This window comes from Zootoca vivipara, chromosome 2, assembly GCF_965207765.1.
Source record: "Zootoca vivipara chromosome 2, rZooViv2.hap1.1, whole genome shotgun sequence".
NCBI lineage: Eukaryota > Metazoa > Chordata > Lepidosauria > Squamata > Lacertidae > Zootoca > Zootoca vivipara.
The window spans coordinates 103,238,898-103,265,164 of NC_142584.1; the positions used below are offsets into that span (position 1 = coordinate 103,238,898).

General features: G+C 43.4%; 1 protein-coding gene across 4 annotated transcripts in view; it reads right to left on the reverse strand.

Moving 5' to 3' along the window:
• Window positions 1–9,242: 9,242 nt before the first annotated feature.
• IL17RE (interleukin 17 receptor E) overlaps window positions 9,243–26,267 on the reverse strand; it is a 55,004-nt gene continuing 37,979 nt past the window's right edge. For all 4 annotated transcript variants that reach the window (XM_088662650.1, XM_088662649.1, XM_088662648.1 and 1 more), the window contains 6 exons: window positions 24,427–24,472; window positions 22,120–22,271; window positions 21,937–22,005; window positions 14,082–14,133; window positions 11,985–12,095; window positions 9,243–10,849 (listed from right to left, as the gene is read on the reverse strand). In XM_088662650.1, the coding sequence (XP_088518776.1) occupies window positions 10,146–10,849; window positions 11,985–12,095; window positions 14,082–14,133; window positions 21,937–22,005; window positions 22,120–22,271; window positions 24,427–24,472 (1,134 nt within the window). In that variant the 3' untranslated portion in view covers window positions 9,243–10,145. The remainder of the gene's footprint in view (window positions 10,850–11,984; window positions 12,096–14,081; window positions 14,134–21,936; window positions 22,006–22,119; window positions 22,272–24,426; window positions 24,473–26,267) is intronic.

Here is a 26,267-nt window from a genome sequence, read left to right on the forward strand (position 1 = left end):
CCCTGGAAAAGACCCTGATGTTGGGAAAGATGGAGGGCACAAGGAGAAGAGGATGACAGAGGACGAGATGGTTGGATAGTGTTCTCGAAGCTAGGAACATGAGTTTGACCAAACTGCGGGAGGCAGTGGAAGACAGGAGTGCCTGGCGTGCTATGGTCCATGGGGTCACGAAAAGTCGGACACGACTAAACGACTAAACAACAACAACAACAACATTTTAAAAATTGTCCAGTAGCACCTTAGAGACCAACTAAGTTTGTTCTGGGTATAAGCTTGCGTGTGCATGCACACTTTTTCAGATACCTTTTTTTTAAAAAAAAATTGAAGGGCATGTCATTTTGCTGGCTTGCATTTTGCCAGCGCACTATGTATGCCATGGGTCTCGAACCCTCAGTGAGTTAGGGACTTGCTCTGCATGCAAAGACAGTTTGTAGCAGATTGAACAGACAAGGCCAAGAGTGGGTCCAATGGCCAAGAAGGCAGATTCTGCACTTGGTGTAGAGGGAAGAGAGGGGCAGATGGGGCTCGCCAACCTGAGAAGGTAGCCCATCTAGGAGAAGTAAAACTCCGGTCCTAAACCTCTGCTGCCTTGTGGGATATCTTTGGGAGAAGAAAAAGCTAAGGAACCAAATGTATTGCTCTGCTTTCCTTTGGAACACATCAGCGAGGCTGATGCAGGCTTGTTGTCTGGGCAGTAGGGTGATGACTTTTTACAACCTCATTTCCCTGTATCATAATTTGATGAGCTTTCATTAAAGATTAGATAAAATCTTACTTTCAAAGAGATTTGATTTTAAAAAACCTCTCACGCAAAATGATTCTAAAAATTTTATTTATCAGTTTTTTGACCATTTTTGAAGTCACTGTAAGCAGATATAAAATTCAACCCAAGCTTTAGAGTCACATATATACAACATTATATAGGGTCATCAAACACACAAGGAAGCTTTTTTTAGCTGCAGTAACAGTATAGACGCCGCTAGAGGACGATGTTTTGCTACCTCTCCTATAGGTTCTTTTCCCAGCATGCCCAGCAGGGTCTGCTGGCTGAGTTTTGAGGTCCCAAAAAGGGGCTTTTACCTTGCGCAAGTGTGACCTTTGTATATCCTATGTTGCTAAGAACACTTCCCATTGTGGAATGTGGTGTTGCCTCCAAATTTGATACGAAATATATATAGAATTGTTAATACAATTTTATGAAATGGTAGAACGGCATACAAAAAATGGTTTGTGCGTAACCTTTTTTAATATTTCAATGGAATATACCTCATTTTAGTCATTAATAGGCAAAAGTTCATCCATTTGTGCTACAGGAAATATTTTTTGAGAAAAAATGAAAAAGTCATCACCCTAACTGGGCAGCCCAGGACACACAGCCAAAACTTGCTCCCTGGAGAGGTCACTAGACAAAGATGCTGTCTAGGTTTGTCATTGCTTTTCTCCCAAGAAGCAGGCTTCTTTTAATTTCGTGACTGCTGTCACCATTTGCAGTGATCATGGAACCCAAGAAAGTAAAATCTCGACTTCCGGTTTCGCTCGTCGGGAGGATGGCTGACCCGTTCCATCATTTCCGACCCCCATGAGGAATTTGGCGGCTGCTAGGGGAGTAAAGCAGTCTCCCCACCCTCCCGGGTCTTGACGGGAGGGGCCGCTGGCCCGCAGATGCCCCTTAACCCACCCCGACCCTTTGAGGGGTGGGGGGGCCTGGGTCGAGCACTCATGGGGGCCGGAACTCCTGGCGGCCACCCTGTTCGAGCGCAATCTCCATAATTAAAGAGAAATAATTGGATTTAAATTCATGGACATGCTTCAAAAGAAGGGGGAGAAGATACTGCCAGGAATTTTCAGCTGCTGAGTGATAAAAGATTTGAGGGAGTATTGCATCAAGAAAAAAGAATGATTGGGATGGAACGAAAAGGGAAGTGAACTTTTTATTTTTATAACTTAAGATGTACTTACCACCTTCCCGGACGGACTGCCTTATTATTTGGAACAAATGAGAAATGGAAATGAACTGTGTGGCTATAGGAATTTATATAAATAGAAGATTATTATTCTGTATATTTTTGGAAGCTGCTTTGTTAAACTGTAAGAGTAAAACCTCCCCAGCTGGGTGTGCTTACTGGAGCCTTACTGGAGCCTGCCTGGATACCATCTAAAGTGGATTTATGAGTTGTGACGCACTTTGAATTCGAGAGATAAGAGTGGCCTAATTGAAGCCTCGGGAGGCAGAGTGCAGCTAAAGGGCGAGGAGAGCCATAAATCTGTTATAAGAGATTGTGCATAATTGGGACTGGTTGTTCCCCACCTGAAAAAGCTGTATTTCTGCTATTGGTGGACTTTTTGAGGAGAAGATGGAATACGATCTGAGTCTTTCGATATGGCGCTTGCTTGTGCTTGACTGTCGACGCGGCCGGAGAGGCACCCCAGATAAGAGGAGGATTTATGGGGAGGACTGGACAAAAAACCCACACAGGTAAATGATTTTGTGTTAAATCTCGTTTGATGCTTAGCTCAAAAGCTGAGACAAAAGATAAAAGAGAGGATAATGTCTAGAGGGATTGTTGGGAAAAGATCGGGACTATTATGGATTACGAGGAAGATGTTGACATCAGGATTAGGATGGCAGTGCGGAAAGTTATTTAGAATCCCCAGATTTTGAAGCATGGGAAGTCAAAAAATTTTTATGATTCGACATAATATTAGGCTTAATTGATATGTATTTCTATAATTTGAAATACTTGATGTGATATAATTGTGTTTTAATTGGAAAATCTAATAAAAAGTATTTTTTTAAAAAAAGAAAGTAAAATCTCTCACTGCCTCCATTTCTTCCTCTTCTATTTGCCAGGAGGTGACGAGACCAGTGGCCATGATCTTGGTTGTTTTTTTATGTTGAGCTTCAGACCATATTTTGCACTCTCCTCTTTCACCCTCATTAAAAGGTTCTTTAATTCCTCCTCACTTTCTGCCATCAAGGTTGTGTCATCAGCATATCTGAGGTTGTTGATATTTCTTCCGGCAATCTTAATTCCAGTTTGGTATTCATCCAGTCCAGCCTTTCGCATGATGAATTCTGCATACAGTATAAGTTAAATAAGCAGGGAGACAATATACAGCAGACACCCCCAAACTGTGGCCCTCCAGATGTTTTGGCCTACAACTTCCATGACACCTAGCTAACAGGACCAGTGGTCAGGGATGATGGGAATTGTAGTCCAAAACATCTGGAGGGCCAAAGTTTGTGGATGCCTGATATGCAGCCTTATCATACTCCTTTCCCAATTTTGAACCAATCAGTTATTCCATATCCAATTCTAACTGTAGCTTCTTGTCCCACATAGATATTTCTCAGGAGACAGATGAGGTGATCAGGCACTCCCAGTTCTTTAAGAACTTGCCATAGTTTGCTGTGGTCAACACAGTCAAAAGCTTTTGCGTAGTCAATGAAGCAATGAACCGTAGCTTTCTCCATAATCCAGTGCATGTTCGCAATTTGGTCTCTGGTTCCTTTGCCCCTTCGAAATTCAGCTTGCACTTCTGGGAGTTCTCGGTCCACTTACTGCTTAAGCCTGCCTTGTAGAATTTTAAGCATAACCTTGCTAGTGTGTGAAATGAGAGCAATTGTGCGGTAGTTGGAGCATTCTTTGGCACTACCCTTCTTTGGGATTGGGATGTAGACTGATCTCCAATCCCCTGGCCACTGCTGAGTTTCCCAAACCATGTTGCACCCTGCGAGGGCGGGGGCGCCGGAGCGATCTCCGCCCCTCAGCACCAGGGCGCGTGACCTGCTTGAGACTGCCCTGATGTCATGGATCGACACGGGGGGGGTGGCAGTCACAGGGAATTAGCCACAGCAACGCGTGGCAGGGCCAGCTAGTATATATATAAAACAGGTGTTTGGAATAGTATAAAAGACTTTAAAAACCAGCTAAATAAATAAATAAAACGCATGTCACATCTTTGTGTCTTGCCTAACTGAAAATGTTCCAGGCAGGCCCCAAAAGGAATACAGCGATGGCACCTGCCTGATATCAATAGGCAGGGAGTTCCGAAGTGTAGGTGCTTTGGGGGTTCTCTGCCCACCCATCTGCCACCAGACAGAGTTTGGATGTAGTGTGTTTTGCACTGGTGGATCACCGGCAGACATGCCCCTCGCAGAGTCCTTTAGTTTGTATTGCTCTGTCCAAAACTGTTGATCCCAATGGCTCAAATAACTAGTTTAGTTCAGTGGACTGTGGATTTGATTGCAAGACATATGGCTTCATATCAGCAGCAGAGTCACTCAGCAATGCTGGCTAGCCTGCTTATTCAGTCCTGGTTAATCATTCATAAAATTGGATTCGTCGTGGCTTAATGCACAAGGTCAAGGTCACTAAGAGGTTCAAAATAAACATTTGTCAGTTATTCAACCAATAAAGCTGTTCTTAGCACAGGGCGTGCTATTCACCCTCATTAAACAGCAGCAATAAATCGACAAAATAAATCCAAACATTGGATGTGACCGCAACATGCTGGAGGAGGAAGAAAGAGTCCGCCTGTATGATGGCCCTATGAGCCATCTGCTCTGGGCTTCATCCACACCAGACTATTGATTAAGCCACACTTATTAAGGAGTTTAATTTAAAACCAGTTTCCAGGGCTGGCTCCAGCAGTGGGCCAGTTGGGGCACTGGCTGAGGGCCCAGGAGTTCAAATGGGACCCATACTGGCTGCCGGCACAACCTCACCAGTAGATCTTTCGAGGGTTCGCCAATCAGTGTGACAGCCTGGCCCCCATATTTTAGGGGACTCTATGCCGTTAACAGCCCCAATGTGGCTGCTGCTACCTAGAAGCAGGCAATCTCTGAGAACATGCCACTGGAGGTTGCAATAACTTACCCCTCAGTAATTATATTCTGCAATGTAACTTTGCTGTAGCCTAGCATGTATTTGTTTTTGTTACAACCAGAGCATTTCATGTTTGAAAACATTGGGGTTGGGGGAAAGATCCGCAGCAAGATCACACCCAACATCAGGGTCTTTTCCAGGGAGTCTTCTCTTCTCATGAGGTGGCCAAAGTATTGGAGCCTCGGCTTCAGGATCTGTCCTTCCAGTGAGCACTCAGGGCTGATTTCCTTCAGAATGGATAGGTTTGCTCTTATTGCAGTCCATGGGACTCTCATATATATTCATAGATAGATAGATAGATAGATAGATAGATAGATAGATAGATAGATAGATAGATAGATAGATATAATGTTATAAATAAGTATATTTATACATATACTTTACAGAAATAGCTATAATGCAAGGCTTGCTTTGCAACATCTCTCCACCCCGCCACCCCCCCCGCCACCCCGCCCGCCGTTTAGGCTGAAATCCTCATCCCATTCTGTGCCACTGAATTCAACATGACTTGCTTGTGAGAAGACGTGGTTAGGATTACACTTTTATGTATCTTTCTTCGTAGAGAAACAAATTGGTTTTGCATACGCCTTCATTTACATAGCAAAATGGCCAAAAAGACCATCACGGAAATGTATAATCAGCGCAAAAACAAAACTATGCCGTCATAAATCCCTGAAACAAGATATTGATAAGGTGAATAATACTAAAACTCAACTAATGATTTCTCAAAGAAACATAATAGGTTTAAATTTCCCAAAAGAAACTGGGATATAAAAAAGATAAGAATGTCTCAAAATAACCTCTAAATAAAGTAAACCTTGACGAGGTGCCGGCTAAGCGACTCGTTTCACTGGAAAATCTCTGTTTCCTCAGAAGGAAAATGTTAAGGGGCTGAGGTTTCCTTATAATAAAAACTAAACAGGAGCTGTAAGCTCTGAAAAGAATTGAAAATTACATAGCAGTCAGGGATAAACTTCCCCAAGAGAAGACTATAGTTGTTTAAACTAAAGGTTAGCTAACCTATGAGACAATTCAACTAATGAATATCATTGCTCTTAGAAAAGATTAAGTAAAGGGCTGTAAAAGCTCTCCTAGTTGTGATGGTGTGATGCCATTGTTCAGACTGCTATTATGTTTCTTTGAGTAATCATTAGTTGAGTTTTAGTATTATTCACCTTATCAATATCTCGTTTCAGGGATTTATCACGGCAGTTTTGTTTTTGCGCTGATTATTCATTTACATGGAACATGAATAATTCTAGATTATCTGAAGAAGTATGCATGCACACGAAAGCTCATACCAGGAGCAAACTTACAGTTGGTCTCTAAGGTGCTACTGGAAGGAATTTTTTTAAATCTAGATATAAAATTGTAGTCTCTTAAGAACCTGTGCAGTATTCGGCTCATACATGTGTACATTTTATATATGCATTTGTTGTCCGAAATGATATAAGATCCTGTCTTGTTAAAGAAATAAGGCTTTCAGAGGCTACTAGCCAGAATGGCTATGCTCCACCATTGGAAGCAAAATGCCTCTGTTTATCACCAGTGGGAATCACCAGGCAAAGAACACAGTGGTGCCTGCATGCAAGTTTCCTGCAAGATCATCCGGTTGACCCCCGTGGGAATAGGATGTGGCAGTAGATAGGTCTTTTTATGTTATGGAATGGATGTTGTTTTTTCAAGTATCTGCCACCAGGGCTGTGGGATTACATTTTGGATTACACCAATAGCAGCCACACAGGGAGGACGTCCTGGTCTGTGGGGGACTAACATGTGGCTGCTTCAATATCCAGGAGATTCAGCCACAGAATGGCATTTGTTGGAACATTGGAGAACAAGGAGAGGGGGCTCTCATACATACCTTTGTGCTGCTGTGGCGACTTCTGTATCTACGTTTTTGTGTTTTATATGTACAGTACACCCGTAATACAAGGGATGTGGGTGGCGCAGCTGTGGTCTAAACCACTGAGTCTCTTGGGCTCAGGTTGGTGGTTCGAATCCGCGCAACGGGGTGAGCTCCCATTGCTCTATCCCAGCTCCTGCCAACCTAGCAGTTTGAAAGCACACCAGTGCAAGTAGATAAATGGGTATCGCTATGGCGGGAAGGGAAACGGCGTTTCCGTGCGCTCTGGCTTCCATCACAGTGTTCCATCATTGCGCCATAAGTGGTTTAGTCCTGCTGGCCACATGACCTGGAAAGCTGTCTGTGGACAAACACCGGCTCCCTCGGCCTGAAAAGCAAGATGAGCGCTACACCTCATAGTCGCCTTTGACTGGACTTAACCGTCCAGGGGTCCTTTACCTTTTCCCTTTTTCACACCCGTAATTTATGCGGGGGTTATGTTCCAGGGATCGCACCTAAAGCTAAAATCATCTATCTATCTATCTATCTATCTATCTATCTATCTATCTATGGTGGGTGGGAATGTTGTTTTCCCTCTCTTTTTTGCCACACACATAAAGCTGAATGCACACAAATTAATTGTGTGCAAGATGCATACTTACTATGTTCTAAACTGCCTTGAGGACTTTGGTCAGTAGGCAGGGTATAATTTATTTATTGCTCCATTATTATTATTTTATACTGCCCTTCACCTGAAGATCACTGGGTAGTTCACCAGGATAGGAGTATAAATACTCCTAAAGAAAGAAAGAAACTTTTATTTTCATACTTTGCCTGTACAAAAATGTTATCTCCAAAGAAGGAAGTGTAAAGTGACAGAACAGCAGAGAGACACGGGTTATTTTTAGATGCATGGGAGTGGAGTATCTACTGAATAATGAGGAAATGACAAGCATCATTTCAAAAGTTTGACATTTCACATTGTTTTCTTTTTTGCAAGATGACTTGAGATCTGTTTTGCAATGGTACCTTGGTTTGCAACCGTTTTGGATTACAACCATTTTGGATTACAACCATGTCAAACCCGGAAGTGTGTGTACCTTTTTTTGTAATTACAACACCCCCCTTTTTTTGGGGGGGGGAGGCCCCATTGGCGAAAGAGCGCCTTGGGTTACAACCTGTTTTGGTTTACAACCGGACCTCCGGAATGGATTATGGTTGTAAACCAAGGTACCACTGTACTTTGAAAGAGTGAAGCCAAGAAGGAGGGGTGAGTGTGGCTTGAGGAAGAAATCAAGGGGCCCACTGACACCCTGGGCCCAAGGGCCCGCAGTTCCCATTTATACTACAGAAGGGATGGAAAACCTCTGGCTCTTGGACTACAACTCCCATCATCCCAATCTGCCCGAGGCTGATGGGAGTTGTAGTTCAGCAAACATCTGGAGGGCCCCCCATTTCCCAACCTCTGTACTAGAGGAGAAAGAGCTTGGTTTAAAAGGTTATTCTTTCCCACCTGTGCGCTTCTGTTTGGCCAAAATCAAGAGAGGCAATCAGGACAGACTGGTGCCTGGTGCCAGGAGGTGCCACCACACCCTCAGTCACCAGCGGCAAACAAAGGTCTTTTGATCTACGGGCAGCACTGCTAAGTGTGTGTCACATAGAAACCATGCACCTTATTGTGTCTTCTGTTTACACCTGCAATCTACATCTACAAGGGCTTAGAGGCAATGCCAGTAATTGAGAAAGTAAGGGGTAGGGATTACAGAGAACCCCCCCCCCCAATCAGAAGCAGCCCGTCTCCGAGCAGTCAGGAAAGCAAGGAGCCTGAAGGGATGAGTCAGGAGACGGAGAAGGAGTGCCAGGGCTCTGGTAGCACTGGAGAGCCCCTGCTCCACAGGCAGGAAGAGAGAGAGAGAGGCGGGAAGGGTGGACAGGAACAGGGCAGAGCGTAGACCCTTCCCCCCCCCCCCGACACCGGTATTGAGAAGGAGGAGAAAAGGGAGGAGATTCACTGTCCCGAGGCTTTTATGTTGGTCAAAATCGCGAAAAGGGGCAGTGCCGGATTCTGATTCGGAATGAGGAGACGTGAAACCAACAGCTCGCTACACTGTAAATAATGTGCACTAATAAAGACTTTTGAAAGACAAGCATGTGGAAGGTCGTTACTCAGGAGTAGTCATAACAACTCTGACAGCAAGCATATACCGGTACGTTTTACTATCAATGGAAAACAGGTATTAACAGCCTGCCCCACCCCCTGGCCGTGGCTGGTATCACCATCAAAAGCTCTAATTTAATGTTCATTGTGAAGACTTGTTTGTGATACCTCGGTGACACATCTGCAAGCTTAACAAGCTCACGTCTAGAAGCACCTCAAGTTCTGTAATACGTAATCAAGTTATGTGTGCATTGCAACAGGACAGGTCTTGATCTGGCTTTTCAAGGTTGAATGGTATTGTATGTACACCCCAAGCACAGAAGTGACCTATATATCAAAGATGCGTGTGTGTTCATAAAGTAATTTTTTTTATCATATTCCAAACAGAAAAAAACAAGAACATAAGGACTCCTATAAAAAAATACCCCCAAACACATTTGACGAACACACGGCAAAACAAAAAAGCGTTCCCTCAACGTAATCCTTAGTGACATGCTTGCTTTGAACTTATTCGGACGAGAGGCAGACTGGTGACCAAAACAGGTAGCTTGATAGATTTGTTGTTACTTAATTGTATATTCCTTAATAGCTTACAGAATGCTGCCTCCATACTTCCCCTCATATATTCACAAGTTAAATTGCTAGAGAAACCCACTTTTAAAATGAAAGCAGAAAATGCAGAGGTGGGGGGGGGGAGGGTGAGTCCTGCGGCTACAGCCCTGAAATGACCCGCCGGTGATCAGTTTAAGGTTTCCAGTTAGCCAATTCAGTTGCAGTAGGGCCGATACGACGGTCCTCCAGAGCACCTCTCTTGGGGTGATTGCAGCGTCACATAAATTACACATGGCAAGACACAACTCCAATATTGCACAGCCCCTCTTCTGGCGCCAGTGCCACACAGCGGCCTCCTGACCTTTTCTGTGCCGTGACCGGCATTAACTTGCACCACACCATCATTTCCACGACAACCGTTCCCTTAACCGCTGTGCAAGACGAGGCCTAGCCGGTGGAGAAGCCTCCAACTTGGCTGAGTTTGGCCGCTCTTTTTCGTGGCGTTGGGACTCAAAAGGCCCTGGACTTCCTTAGCAAGCAGAGCAGCCTCTCCTTTAGCTTAGGACACTTCCTTTTCGCATACACAGACCTAGCAGGCTGCAAATGCCTGGCTTCCCAGGTTTTGTAACAGGGGAGAGCTCCATTTCACAACCCGACACGTTCGCCACCGGGATGCGTGTCTCTCCTCAAGTGCAGCCGCTCAAGCGCAGCTCGGCCTGCGCAGTTTGGGATGAGGAGCAAAAGGGACCAGGGAGCTCGCAAACTTCTCCGTGGCCGACCTCCAAGGCTGATGCCTCTGGCTCTGCGGAGCTTTCCTCCTCTCGGCCTTGAGCAGGCGGCGTACCAGGGCCTTAGCGCTGGCGCGGAGCCATCTTGGGGCCGAGCTGGAAGGGCCCTGAAGCACCCTGACCAGGCCTGGCAGTTCCTGAGGCAGACGGTATCGAGGAAGGAAGTGCAAGGCCCGGGGGATGTTGCGCCGGCCACATAGTTTGCTGAAGTAGGCGATGACCCAGTCGCCCTTTCCTCGCACAGCCCCAGGTGCCCCCTGCAGTTCGCCTTTCAAGCAGGCCATGGCCGCCCCAAACAGGTCGTGGGGCTCCGGTGCCTTCACGCCGCCGCACCTGGCGGCCTTCCCTTGCCACAGCCCGTAGGCGCGGGCGCTGCCGACGCTCCACAGTAGCAGAACCTGGCCCTGCTCCTTGCTGACTTGCTCTCGCTGGGCATACACCCAGGGCAAGATGCCCAGCCGCCCCACATGGCCCAGCTCCCAGAGGTCCAAGAGCACAGGGCAGCCCAGGGCCGAGCGTAGCAGCGCCGCAAAAGCGCACACCAACTGCTTGTGCTCCTCCGAGTCAGGAGAATAGATCAGCAGGATGGGGCGAGAATGGCGCTTGTCCGGTGCGTCTGGGGAGAGAAGGAAGAAAGTGGAATCAGGAATGCTTCTCATAAGAAGGTGCTGATCCTTGACAGGGACTTTCGCGTGGTGGCTCCCCAGCTGTGGAATGTCCTCCCTAGTGAGGTGAAACCTCTCTCCACCATCATTAATTTTTAAGGAGGAATTTGAAAGTGTTCCTGTGGTGGCTGAAGGATACTGTTCTTGGCCAACCTTCAAGATCACTGAATAGGGTTGTAATTGATTTTAGAATATTTTAAGCAGAGGTTGGGTGGCCACCTGTCATGGATTGCTTTAGTTTTGATTCCTGCACGCCAAATGGGGTTAGACTAGATGACCCTCGGGGTCCCTTCCAATTCTATGATTCCGTTAACGGATTTTTAGTTGAGTCGCAATTGTTTTTAGAGACCACATAACACCGGTCCTAAGAGACCTACATTGGCTCCCAGTACGTTTCCAAGCACACTTCAAAGTGTTGGTGCTGACCCTTAATGCCCTAAACGGCCTCAGCCCAGTATACTTGAAGGAGCGTCTCCACCTCCATCGTTCAGCCCGGACACTGAGATCCAGCTCCGAGGGTCTTCTGGCGGTTCCCTCACTACGAGAAGTGAGGTTACAGGGAACCAGGCAAAAGGGCCTTTGCGGCAGTGGCACCCCCCCTGTGGAACACCCTCCCATAAGATGTCAAGGAAATAAGCAACTACCTGACTTTTAGAAGACATCTGAAGGCAGCCTTATTTAGGGATGTTTTTAAGGACTGATGTTTTATCGTGTTTTAATACAGTGGTACCTTGGTTTACAACCATAATCCGTTCCGGAGGTCCGGTTGTAAACCAAAACAGGTTGTAACCCAAGGCCTCCCCCCCCAAAAAATGGGTTGTGACATAATCCACAAAAAAAAAGGAACACGCACTTCCGGGTTTGATGTGGTTGTAATCCAAAACGGTTGTAATCCAAAGCGGTTGCAAACCAAAGTGCCACTGTATTCTTTTGGGAGCCACCCAACAGTGGCTGGGGAAACCCAGCCAGATGGGCGGGGTATAAATTTATTATTATTATTATTATTATTATTATTATTATTAAGCATTTCCCACCCTTTCACAAACACACAGTGATAGTTCTTCTTATCCCCCCAATGCTTCTTACCTCTATGAAGCCTGCGCAGAACACAGCGAATCAGCAGAACGGCTGCGACCAGCAACAACACTAGTCCTAGACTCACTCCAAAGGCCAGCAGCCCCCAGTGCCTGTGAGTCACTAGTGGGGGGGGGGAAGGAGGTGATAAAGCAGGTATAAAACGCCCAAGAAAACACAACCATCCTGCACTACCTTTCCATCTGCTCAGGGATCTATGTACAGTACGTTGTTTCCCTTTTCCCATTCGAAACGCTCCTAGAAAACTCATTCTCTGAGTGCGGATCTTCATGGAGCCAAAATTTGCACCACCCGTTCATGCACTAGAGGGGGGAGTTATCGCCAGGCTCTGGGGGAACCTCGGGGTATGCGGGAGCACTTTAAAATAAATAAATAAATCTAAAGGCCGTGTGTGTGTGTGTGTGTGTGTGTGTGTGTGTGTGTCAAAGAGAACCAAAACAGACCAATGAAGGCTGAACATGCTCAGTGGCTACTGAGCTGAATACCTCTTGGAGGGTGGGGGCGGAATGGAGTATTATGGAAGATAGCAGGGCTGACAGGAACCCCGCATGAACCAACCCACAGCCTGCATTCACCATCGGAGGTCCTTATTTGTGTTGCGCACTCTCCAAGACAGGTGTGGAGGGTGGCAACGTGAGAACGGGCCTTTTCGGTGGTGGCTCCACACTTAAGGAATACTCTCCCCAGGGAGGCACCGCCTGACACCATCACTGATTACATGTAGGCACCAGACAACCCCCCCTTTTTTTTCAACCAAGCTTTTTTTTTGTCCTTTTGCTTGGAGTGCCATAAATAATAACAGTACCTGAATGGGGGCACTCCCTACTGCAACCTTTTGTTGCAGGACCCACTTGCCCATCCTAAAATATAAAGTTTTGATGCCGTCCCTTCTCTCCATGGTATATCTGTGCTACTAATCCTCTTATGACTAACCCTACTAGGGAGCCTTAGCATTGCAGCAACATGCCTTGAGGACTGTGGATTCAAACTACAAGAAAGAAGATTCCACCTAAACATTAGGAAGAACTTCCTGACAGTAAGAGCTGTTTGGCAGTGGAATTTGCTACCAAGGAGTGTGGTGAAGTCTCCTTCTTTGGAGGTCTTTAAGCAGAGGATTGACAGCCATACGTCAAGAATGCTTTGATGGTGTTTCCTGCTTGGCAGGGGGTTGGACTGGATGGCCCTTGTGGTCTCTTCCAACTCTATGATTCTATGATTCTATGACTCCGTCCTTCGTTGGAGAGTCTTCATTCCAACTCTATGATTCTATGCTCTCCCAGAGGGTACTGATATTTTCCCCATTTGCTGGCTGACGAAACAGGTTCCCCATCCCTGCCTGCACAAAAAGAACAAGTGATTCGTGCACTACAACCCGCCTCCGTATATACTACAAGATCTGGAACATCTAGTTCTGACTCATTACTCTCCCAGAAGACTTTTCAAAGTTCCACATTTAGCTGGGGCCATGGGCGTAGCCAAGGGTAGGGGGCAGAGAGGGGCAGCTGCTCCCCCCCCATCAATAAAAATAAATAAAAATACATAGCTAACTGAGGTTCTGCCCCTCCTAACAAAAGTCATGGCCACGCCCATGGCTGGGACCCAGCACTGCTCCCTGAGAAAAACAACCAGGCACCATCACGCAAGAAATGACACATGCAGCCACTCCCTACAATGGGGCAAGGTGCTGTTCCTTAAATCCCTCCTACTCCCAACCATAGCTGCCAAGTCTCCCATTTTCCCCGGGAAATCCCCATTTTTCCAGCTGTTCCTAGCTGAAAAACGGATTTTTTTGTTTTCCCCCCAGTTTATTCTCGCGCGGCGGCCATTTTGGAGCTGGGCGGAGCATGCTCAGAAGTGACTTTTGATGCTGCTCTGCCCAGTTCCAAAATGGCTGCAGTGTGACTTCTGGCGCGGCGGCCATTTTGGAACTGGGCAAAGCAGCATCAAAAGTCACTTCTGAGCATGCTCCACCCAGTTCCAAAATGGCGGCAGCGCTACTTTCGGTCTGGTATTTCCGGCCCGGTCCCTTATTTCCCTGACAGCAACTTGGCAGGTATGCTCCCAACCTAATACGGGATGGCAACTTACCATCTGGGCACAGAAGCTGTTTGCCAGCGAATCGCACATCAGAACGCCAGACCTAACAAACCAGAAGAAGAGAGAAGGCAGAACACGTGAAACTGGTTTTAGTGACACAAGACTGCAGTAGCTCACATGTTTTGTAACTGTCAAGCAGTCGGCCAGTGGTGCTGGTCTCCGGGATCGAGCCCCACCCACTGCTGAAACTGTTCTCTACTGTAGTAAAAGAATTTTGGGAAATGAAATATAATAAACTGGGGGGGGGGGAGTTTAAAATAATATTTTCTAATAAAAAAAACCCTGAAGCTTTCCTTTTAGGAATTCTAGGTGCTGAAATCCTAAGGGAGCAGAAAATACTATTTATGTATGCGAATACGGCTGCGTGGATGTTATTGGCCCAGAGATGGAAAGAAGATAAAGTCCCTACCAGAGAAGAATGGCAGATCAAGTTGAAGGATTATGCCGAAATGGCAAAAATGACCGGAAGAATCATAAATCAGGAAGACAGAAATTTTAATAAGGAATGGGGAGAATTTATAACTTATCTTAAATACCACTGTAAATAGTTAAAACCGTCAGTAGGATTGGAATATCACTTGTAGTTTAAGGGTGAGTTTTGGATACAGTGGAGAGATGAGAGATTTGGATTATTATAAAATAATAATAATAATAATAATAATAATAATAATAATAATAATTTATTTTTTATTTTTTTATTTTATTTATTCAAATTGTACATCACTTTAAAAACATTTCAACAATAAATCAATAGAAATAAAATACACTTATAACTATGTGTTACAAATGTCTTATCTATATATTCAAACCCTTCCCTCCCTCCTCCCCTACCCCACCCTGGACCCTCCCTCCCTTCCCCAACGACTTCTCAGCCGTAGTTGAGTTTTTTCCTATATTCTTTCCTACATAATCTCTACATACCGTTTTTCTAAATTACCAACATTTACCATTATATATACCATAACTTCTATTATTTTCATTCATTGCATATAGTAGAACTATAATTTGTCCGAATCTTTAAATTAATTGTAGAGCTGTTAAATATCTGAAATGAGAATTGGTTTTTCAATTTTACCTTTTATATAATTTAAAAAGAGTTTCCAATTGTTATTTGATTCTTCTGGTTTAATCCCTTTAATTTGTTCATACTTTGATGCCATCTCATAATAATTATATAACTTTTGTTGCCATTCCTCTAATTCTGGGACAGTTGCTGACTTCCAGTTTTTCGCGATTAATATTCTTGCAGCAGCTGTGGCGTAGCTTATACAACATCTGTCTTGTACCCTGATGTCATCTGGTATCATTCCCAACAAAAACAATTCCGGCGATTTCTTGAATGAATATTTCAGAATTTTCTTTAGTTCTCTATATATCATTTCCCAAAACACCTTGATTTTATTACACGCCCACCACATATGTATATGGGTACCTATTTCTATATTACATTTCCAGCATATATTACTAGTGCCCGGATATATTTTAGCCAATCTGGCAGGTGTTAAATGCCATCTGTTTTGCATTTTTAATAAATTTTCTTTTAAATCGTAATTTGGTGTATAATTTGCATCAATCTTCCATAACTTTTCCCACTTTTGCATTGTAATTGGATTTCCTAAATCTTGACTCCATTTAATCATGGAGTCTTTAGTTAATTCTTCTTCTGTATTCCATTTTAATATTATTTGATAAAGATTTTTCATATATTTATCCTTTCTTAACAATAATATTTCTTCCAATTTAGATACTTCTTTTTCAAAACCGGTTTTTTTATCTATCTGCAATCTTTGGTTAATTTGGAAATGTTGTAACCAGGTACTTAAATGGGGTTTTATTTCGTTATATTCTTTTAATTTTAAGATTCCCTCTTTTTCTTCTAATAATAATTTATATGTCGGCCAATTATTTCCCATATTCGTCCTACGTACTGCTACAATTTCAAGAGGTGAAATCCACCAAGGTGTCTTGGGTTCAAAAAATTTTCTATACTTTAACCATATTGAATATAGAGATCTTCTAATTATGTTTAACATAAAAACATTCTTTCTTTCTATTTTTTCCCTCATTAGGTAATGATGCCATCCGAAACCAAGCCCTTGACCTTCTAGGTCCAACAAATCACTATCTTTAAGTTCCATCCATTTTTTACACCATGTTAAAGCAGCTGCATCATGGTACATTTGCAAATCAGGCAACCCATATCCTCCTCTTTCTCTATGGTCAATCAGGATCTTGTACTTTACCCTCGGCTTCTTGCCATCCCATATAAATTTAGTAATATCTCTTTTCCAATCTTTAAAAATTTTGTTCGTCCCTAATATTGGCAAATTTTGAAATAAATATACCATCTTGGAAACTACATTCATTTTTACTAGGGAAATTTTGCCCATTAATGACAGATTTAATCTCTTCCATGACTCCAAATTTTTCTTAATTTTTTTCCAGATTTCGACATAGTTCTCTTGTATCAGATCGATCCCCTTGACTGTTGTTTGTATCCCTAAATATTTTATTCTTTTAGTAATTTTTAATCCCGATTTTTCCTGGAGTTCTATTTTTTCATTTGTTTCCAAATTTTTTACAAGCATTTTGGTTTTTTCATAATTTATTTTTAGGCCCGCTACCTTTCCATATTCCTTTATTCTATCGAGTGCTCTGGGGATACAATTTACAGGGTCTTCTGTTGTTATAATTATATCGTCCGCAAAGGCTTTAGTTTTGAATTTTTTCTTGCCAATTATAATTCCTTTGATGTCCTCGTCATCCCTTATGTTTCTTAACAGTATTTCCAGAGTAATTATAAACAAAATAGGAGATAAGGGGCATCCTTGCCTAGTGCCTCTATTTATTTTTATTTTCTTTGTTGTTCTTCCATTAATTACAATATGAGCGCTCTGAACTTTATAGATTGCCTTTATCGCATTTTCCAACTCATCTCCAATTTTCATCTTTGCTAATATTTTCAACATAAAGGGCCACGAGACCCTATCAAAAGCCTTCTCTGCGTCTATGGAAAGTAGAGCTGCCTTTTTGTCCCTGCGATTTTCCAGACATTCCAGGATGTTTATTACATTTCTTATATTATCACTAGCGAATCTTCCTTTGATAAACCCTACCTGGTCTTTATATATAATGTCATCCAATATAATTCTTAATCTATTTGCCAATATTTTTGTGAAAATTTTATAATCACTATTCAATAGTGAGATCGGTCTGTAATTTCCCGGGGAGTCTGTGTCTGTTTCCGATTTAGGGATTAAAATAATTTGTGCCTCGGTCCATGATTGGGGGATTAATCCTTTTTTTAACATTAAATTCATTAACTCTTTGAGAGGATCTAATATAATTTCTTGTAATTCTTGGTAGAATTCTAGTGGTAACCCGTCAGGACCTGGTGTCTTTCCTTTTTTCATAGATTTGATTACTTCTATTATTTCAGGGGTTGTTATTTCTTTATTTATTTGTGTCAATTTTTCTGCTGGGATTTGTGGTAATTGATATTGTTTTAAGAAATTTTCAATTTCCTGTCCGGGGATAGCTTCTTCTTGATATAACTTTGCATAAAATTTTTGAAATACATCCATAATTTCTTCCGTTTTACTAACATATTTCCCATCTGATTTAATTCTGCTTATTATTTTCTCACTCTTTCTCTTTTTTATTTGCCAAACCAGTAATTTACTAGGCTTATTGGCCCACTGGAAATTTTTATATTTCCAAAATTGTATTTGATGCTCAATTTCTTGATCTATCATTTTCTCAAATTCCAATCTTAAAATTCTCAATTCCTGATCTATCTCTTTTGAATATTTCTTATATAATACTTTTTCCTTTTTCTTTATTTCTTGTATTAACATTTCTTTTTTAGCTTCTTTGGCTTTCCTCCAATTGGCATTTTTTTGTATAAAAAACCCCCGCATTACCGCTTTACCCGCGTCCCAAACGGTTCGCGGGTCAACTTCCCCGTTGTTATTCCACACAAAATATTCTTTTAAATGTTGTTTTGCTTCCTGAACTATTTGGGTATTATTTAGAAGGAAGGTGTTTAGCCTCCATCTTTTTTCTGTTAATTCCTCTTTTAATGTTAAAACCATTGGGTTGTGATCTGATAGGGTTTGGGGTCCTATTTCTATCTTCTGGGTTTTGGTTAATAATTCCTTTGAGATCCAAATAGCGTCAATTCTGCTCGCCGTGTGGTGGCGAGCCGATATGTGTGTATATTCTTTGGTGACTGGGTTCTTATGTCTCCATACATCTATTAAATTTAAATTGTCCATTATTTGCATGAATTTTTTGGGGAGTGTCTTTATCTTTTTCCCCCCACCATCACCCTCCCTCTTTTTATCGAGTTCAGGATCAATGATTCCATTGAAATCTCCCATTATTATCAGCTTTTCTCCTATGTATTTCATTAATTGTTTCTCCAGATTTTGTAGGAACCCCTTTTTATTTCCGTTCGGGGCATAAACTCCCACCCATATCCATTGTTGTCCTTCGTGTATTGTTTTTACCATTATTATTCTACCTTCCTTATCAGACCAAATCAATTCGGGATTCCATTTTTGTTTAATATAAATTACTACTCCTCTCTTTTTTTTTTTCATCAGCTGCGGTAAATTCTTTTCCCAATTTTTCATTTTTTAATACCCTCAAATGCTTTTTATTTATATGGGTTTCCTGAAGGCAAATCGCGTCCCAATTTTGTTTTTTCAACATGTGTCCCACTCTATTTCTTTTCTTCTTATTATTCAAACCATTAACATTCCAAGATATTGTTCTAAAGTTCATGTTTATTTGGCAATTCTATTAATCTGATCCAATTTCTGTTAAGGAAAAGAAAGGGAAGCTATAAAATAATAACGAAAGTAATAGAGAAAAAGAAAAGAAAAAAAGGAGAAAGAAGAAAGGGGGTTGGGGTAAGAGTAAGGGGAGAAAAGAAAATGAAAACAAAAAAGGAGGGGGAGGGAGGGGGGAAAAAGAGGGGGAAAGGGGTTAAAAAAAAAAAGAAAAGAAAAAAAAAAGGAAGGAAAACAGAAGAGCAAATAACTACACTAAGCAGAATCAAGGAATTCCTGGGGTATGCAGTCTTTTCTTGAGCAGTGAGTTACTTTAGGTATAATTATTAAATTTCACAATTATTACTTTTCAGTTTTACCGAGACTAGAAATTTTTGTTATTCTACTTTATCAGTCTATTTATTCATTCTTTCATTTCTCCTTCTTCTTCAGCTGCAGATGATTCTTCGTCTTCTGATTCTCCTCCTTCATGTTCCTCTCCGTTGGTCTCATCTTCTACATCCTCTGGCCTGAGAGCCTCGTCCTTTCTCTCTTTCACTTTGCCGCCTCCCAGTTCTTGTGAATATGTTCTGAAAAATCTATCTGCTGCATCGGGGTTATCGAATCTCCTCCATCTCCCTTTGAAGGAGAACGCCATCCCCTCCGGATATTCCCATTTAAAGAAGACTTTTTTAGATCTTAAAGCTTTAGCAAGGAATTGATATTTTTTCCTTTTGTGAAGCAGTCTTGGTGGGATTTCTCTTAGTATGACTATTTCAGTTCCATCCATAACTAATTTTTTCTTGCCTTTAGTTTTTAATATCTTATTTCTCAACCACATATTGGTGAAGGTAACTAAACAGTCACATGGCCAATTATTTGCCTTTGCTTCTTTGGAATTCGTCCTGAAAGCTTCTTCTATACGTGTTTCTATGTCCAATTCTTCTAGATCTAACCATTTTGCCAGAGCTGTTGTCAGTCTTTTCACAATGTCTTCATTTGTTAACTCTGGGATATTCCTAAATCTCAAGGTCTTCTCTCTCATTTTCATTTGTTGCATCGCGAGGGCATCCTGTGCGGCTTCTAGGGCGGTCTTCTGTTCTTCCATATCTTTTTTCATCTTTTCCCACTCCTTCTTTCCTTCTCTTCTTTCCTTAGCAAGGTTTTTCATTGAATTCTCTAGTGACTGGATCTTTTCTTGTGCTTCCTGTGCCATGGTGGTCGCTTTGCTTGAGTTCTCCACAGCTGTATTTATATGGTCTTTTATTTCTTGTTTGTCTTTTTCATTAGATTCTATTTTTTCCTCCACTTTTTCCATTTTATCTTCCAAGCTTTTCACCCTATCGCTCATTTCCTTCTTTATTTCATTCATTTCTTTCTTTATTTCTGTAAGATCTTGTTTGACTTCTCCAATGTCACTTTTGAGGCTCAAAATTAGGTCTTTAAGATCCAGTTCATGTTCTGCCATTGATGTCCTTCTTTGACTTGCAGCACCTGCATTTACTTTTTTGTTTTTTTCGATTTTACTTGGTTGCCTTGCAGTATTTTCCTTCTCCATGTGGTGTCACTCTGGCTCTTTTTATCTTTTTCAGCTGTTATTTGGTATTCCTTCCACTGGATGTCACTTTATTATTTTATAATTGCAGTTTTCTAGTCTTTAACAAGTCCTCCTTAAATCTTTCATTCACTGCCACGTCACTTTTGTCTTCCCTAGTTCCTTGTCTGCTTAGTCATGGTTTCTAAAACTTCGTCGCCATTTTATTTCACTTGAATTTAGCTTTCTCAAGTCCTTTGATTCTTTAAAGATAACGTTATTTCTGCCAATTTTCCCAGCAAAGAAATGTGTAAATCCACGTTCTCTCTCAAACAGATATACAATATCCCTTTAAAAAACCCCTCTCAGCTCTGCAATGTTTGTATGTACGGATACTTTATTTCAAAAACTCAGCCGGCTCCTTTATATTTGTTATTTTTGTTTCCCTCACTTAAACTTTTTCTTGCCTTTCCCCTGTCAGCGTCTCTTGCAATATGCTGTAGTTCGTGCCGCTCTTTCCCGTCCCCCACCACTTGCTCTTTAACTGGTCTTATTGTCCACTTCGTGGGGGGAGGATGTGTTTTAAAAATCTTCCGTTCGTTATTCTTTTTCTAAGTTATCCACACGCCCGGAGAGTCTTTAAAGGGGTTAGATTTAAAGGAGTTTTACCGTTCGTGATCGCGCTGGGTTGCGGCTGCTTCGCTGGTCTCGGTTGAGCTGTTCTCCGTCGCAGCGCCCAGTCTCTCCCCCTCCTTCGGCGTTTGCGAGGGTTTCCGGGAGATCCTTTGGGGAGCCGCCGACGCCTCAGCTAAAAACCACCTTCTTAGCCTTTTTTGGGGGGGTCGCTTAGCCTTGCGAACCCCCTCTTAACCAGCAATTTGCTTGGGAAGCAGAGCTCCCCTTTTTTTCGCCCGTGCGCGGTCCGCCCATCTTATACCCCGCCCATCTGGCTGGGCAGCTTCCAACAGAAAAATAAAATAAAATAATCTATTAAACATTAAAAGCCTCCCTAAACAGGGCTGCCTTCAGATGTCTTCTAAAAATCTGGTAGCTGTTTTTCTCTTTGACATCTGGTGGGAGGGCGTTCCACAGGGCGGGCGCCACTACCGAGAAGGCCCTCTGCCTGGTTCCCTGCAACTTGGCTTCTCGCAACGAGGGAACTGCCAGAAGGCCCTCGGTACTGGACCTCCGTGTCCGGGCAGACGCTCCTTCAGACGCAGGAGGAAATGATTAACAGTAGGACCCTCAAAGGGGAGGAGGGAAGTCCAAGAGATTCCTTGGAATCTATGTTGCATGTTGGATGCATGGCTGTAAAATTTTAATCTGAAAAACCAAATAAATAAATTTATAAAAAAAGAAAGAAAGAAACTGTTCTCTACTGAGCAAGGCCTACTCAAAGGAGACCCACTGGAATTAATTAACTTAAGCTAACTATGTCTATTAACTCCAAGGTGACTCCTCTGGGCAGGACTAGCGGTGGACACAATCCAATGTATATTACAATACAGGGTGGGGTGGGGCTTAGGTTGGTCCTTACCAGTACACAACTTGTAGGGGTCCGCCAAGGAAGGATGAGATCCAGGTCTCCCCGGCTTGATCCCTCCTGCTGCAAAACATAAGGGTGGAGTTGGACATGAGGCCCAGTTGTTGGTTTGGGCCAGTCCGGGTGGATCCCAACCCAAGTTAACCCTCCTCCTCTCCAGCTCCAAAAGTCACTTACATGGGTGATGGTGTAGACAGGAGGCTCAGGCTCACACTGGCCTGGAGATTGCTTCTGACATAAGGCCGAGCTGAAGGATGCTGGTGCGCGGGAATGAAAATGCAAGTGGAGCTGCCAAGGCTTGACACTCATAGACACATTCCAGGCAGGGTCTAGGAAGAAAGAACGGCACCAAGTTGTTATAATGTCTCAGACCTTTTTAGGCATATGGTTGCAATTTTAACAAAAAATTAGATTCTTACATAAATTAGATTTTAGCCGCATCTGATATGTGTGTGACCGAACCCGAAAGTGACCTGAAAACGTCACAAAAACTTCACAGAAAAGGGCAGAACAGGGTGGAGGTGAAACGGGGTGTTTCAAGGCTTTTCCAATGGTGTTTCGAATATACGCGATTCCACTTAAACGCACGGTGCCTTGGAACGTAACCCCCGCGTAAGTCAGGGAGTTGCCTGTATAACAACATCATACATGCATAAAATATATCCCAGAGGGTGGAGTTTAAGCAACACATCCAAATCAACACGGGTTTTTAAAAAACTAAAGCAGGGGCAAAACATAGATAGGTATCTTTGCGGTTAGTTCAGCGCCGCCTACAGTATAACTGTAGGCTGTGAGCATTGTTTCCACTACTTCACCACATGAGGGTGCAATTGCGTTTCAATGTTAACAATGCAAACACAGCTCTTCCAGATTAGAGGAAACAAGTTACAAAACTGCTCAAAACTAAGCCGGAACAATCAACTTTAAAATCCACATAACAAGCTATTCTGTTTTCACAAAACAACATTGGGGCGAGAATCTTCACCTTGCTTTAGACTGACTACAAACACCAAGGAAGTCTTTTGTTTCATTCATTCATTGTTTATGGTCAACATATTTTCTGCCGGTTAAGAGGACCATGCGTTTACACCATGTGTAGGCAAACTAAGGCCCGGGGGCTGGATCTGGCCCAATCGCCTTTTAAATCCGTCCCACGGACGGTCCAGGAATCAGCGTGTTTTTACATGAGTAGAATGTGTCCTTTTATTTAAAATGCATCTCTGGGTTATTTGTGGGGCCTGCCTGGTGTTTTTACATGAGTAGAATGTGTGCTTTTATCTAAATAGCATATCTGGGTTATTTGTGGGGCCTGCCTGGTGTTTTTACATGAGTAGAATGTGTGCTTTTATTTAAATAGCATCTCTGGGTTATTTGTGGGGCATAGGAATTCGTTCATTCCCCCCCCCAAAAAAAAATATAGTCCGGCCCCCCACAAGGTCTGAGGGACAGTGAGCAGGCCCCCTGCTGAAAAAGTTTGCTGACCCCTGGTTTACACTAACAGCTGGGCAGCTACCAGTCACAAAAAAATGCCGCAAAACCACATCAGCTGATCAGGATTCTCTCCTCCCTAACAGAGGCCTGTACCCCCGCAACAAAAATACTACGGATCAGTTTTTCTGCACAGCTTTTCTCCCTGGGCGGAAAGCTTGAGCAACAATGTGCAAAAGGGCTGTAACCCAGAGCTACAGCCTGCAATTTGTTTGTAAAAGGTGCCAGGTTAATTCCTGGCATCTTGAAAGGGGGTGGGAAAATCACACGTATCAGGGTGGGCTCTCAACTCTTGGGCGAGCGTCTGCAACCCCTGAAATCTCTCACTGCTCATGAGATTGGGGTGGTGTGCAACATTATGTTGCAGGGAGGCAAAGACGGAGACTCCGTCTGAGCATTAGGGTTGCAGGTGACTAATCTCAAAGCAGGCTATCGTGCCCTTAACAGCTGAATGGGGCACCCAGACTGCCCTTACAAGCATGCCTCCTTACTTACAGCCAATCCAGAGAAAGCAGTGGCTGTCAGCCTCTATCCTCTTCCTTAGTGTTCCTTTAAAGCAGTGTTCCTCAACCTTGGGCCTCCAGCTGTTTTGGGACTACAACTCCCATCATCCTTAGCTAGCAGGACCAGTGGTCGGGGATGATGGGAGTTGTAGTTCCAAAACAGCTGGAGGCCCAAGGTTGAGGAACACTGCTTTAAAGGAGGAGGAGAATGGAAACAAAACCAGAATCAGTTGGCTCTGCCTGTCATTGGCTCTGGCGCCATCTACTGTCAGCCCCCTTGCCTTCCGCCCTACCAGTCAGCCTGCGTCTGAGTGCTGTCATGATGCGCAAGGAATGTACAGACACAGGCAGAGGAAACAGCTTTGGGTCCGTTCTTGCAACCTTAATGAGCATGATCTCTGGGTCAGTGAGAAGGAATCACCTCCCTTGCCCCAATCACCACCTCCCCATTATCCTGCGATACCAAACCAGCAGGTTTGAGCTGCAGACTCACCTTTCTGGAGCGGGCACTCAATGTGACTGCTGTGTCTGTAGGAAAACTAGAAAAGACAGCAAAGACACTGGATCACTGGAAGAGCTGGGGCTGGTTAAACCAAACTAGCAACTCACTCACAGAATGAAAGAACAGCAAAATCAGCAGGAGTCCTCAATTCTACCGTATCCCCCTGCCTTCCTTCAGGAGGGGATACAACAAACAACTTTAGCGGGAAAGAAAACCCACCTCCCCATTCCTCCAGTGATGGACAACCTTGAATGCAGTCGTACCTTGGATCCCAAAAGCCTTATGAGTCAAACGCTGCAACCCCCGAAGTGATTGTTCCGGTTTGGGAACGTTCTTTGGAACCCCAACGTCCGGCGCGGCTTCGGAAGCCGCGCCTTGGTTTCCAAATGTTTTGGGAGTCGAACAGACTTCCGGAACGGATTCCGTTCGACTACCAAGGGTACCACTGTATAGGACTTGAATTGATCTCATCGATCAAGCCAACTGTTATGTACTGAGCTGAACCATAGAACAATAGGATCCAGAATCAGCAGTCTGATTGGTCCGCAGGAGCCACCCAATCATACTCCAAGTGGAAGTGAATCCGCAACCTGATTGGCCTGCAGGAGCAGCCAATCAGGCAGCTGGCAGAAGTCAATCCACAAACTGATTGGCCCACAGGTGTAGCCCTGAAGTAGCCAATCACGCAAAGCCCATTGTGTAAATAATGTATATAAGGAGATGGTTTTGGGAAAAGCGCATTCTTCTTCTCTTCTTCTCCTTGATGACTACGAGCTGAATAAAGAGCATGAAATTCACTCTCGATTCCGAGTATATTTCACCAACTTAAAACTAAAACCATCAAGTATTTGTCCAAACCTGCTCTTATAAAAGACACGGGGAGGTGCTTTTTAACGAGTCTAACTGTTGATCCATTTTGCTCACTACTGTCTACAATGGCTGGGAAATGGCCTTCCGGGATTTCAGACTCCTCCCAGCCCTACCTGGAGATGCTGGGGATAGAACCAGGGACCTGCTGCCTACAAAGCTGCCCAGACAGTTAGCCAGTCGCTAGGACAGCATAGCTGTAGCTCAGCGGTAGAACGTCCACCTTGCACGCAGAAGGTCCCAGGTTCAATCCTTGGCATCTCCAGATCATGGTGAGAATATCCTGTCTGAAACCTTGGAGAGCCACTACCAGCCAGTGCAGACAATGACCTGTTTGCGGTGTGATGACTCAGTATAAGGCAGCTTCCTGTGTGCCTAAGTTCTTCCCAATGTCCTAACTAGATGTTGGCAGTTTGAGCCCACGACTACGGCTCATCTGGAGCCCCTAAGACTGCAGACTTGAGAGTCAGCCCCATCCATGTACACTGTAAACAACTAAAAAATTCAGCAGGATTTGGATAACGCTTGCAATGTACTAAAAACTAAGGTAAAATTGGATTATATAAGAAAAATAGAGAAAATAAGTGAAGCGGTGGGGAAAGATTGAAAATGGTAACCATGGAAGGGTGGAGGGGAGTCAAAGGATTCAGGAAGTCCTCAATGATGATGATGATGTTTAATGTTTGGATTTAAATTTGCAATGTAAAACCCAATAAAAAATAGATTTATAAGAGAGTCAGCCCCATAGGACACAGTGGAACTTCCTCCTGAGTCAACCTTCACATGACTGCACTCCACATCACAGGGTCTGTCTTCCTTTGGACAAAAGCATGATGCTTTCAAAGGCTTATGTTTAGGGAAGTTTTTAATGTTTGATGCTGTACTGTTTTTAATATTTGGTTGGAAGCCGCCCAGAGTGGCTGGGGAAACCCAGCCAGATGGGTGGGGTATAAATAATAATAATT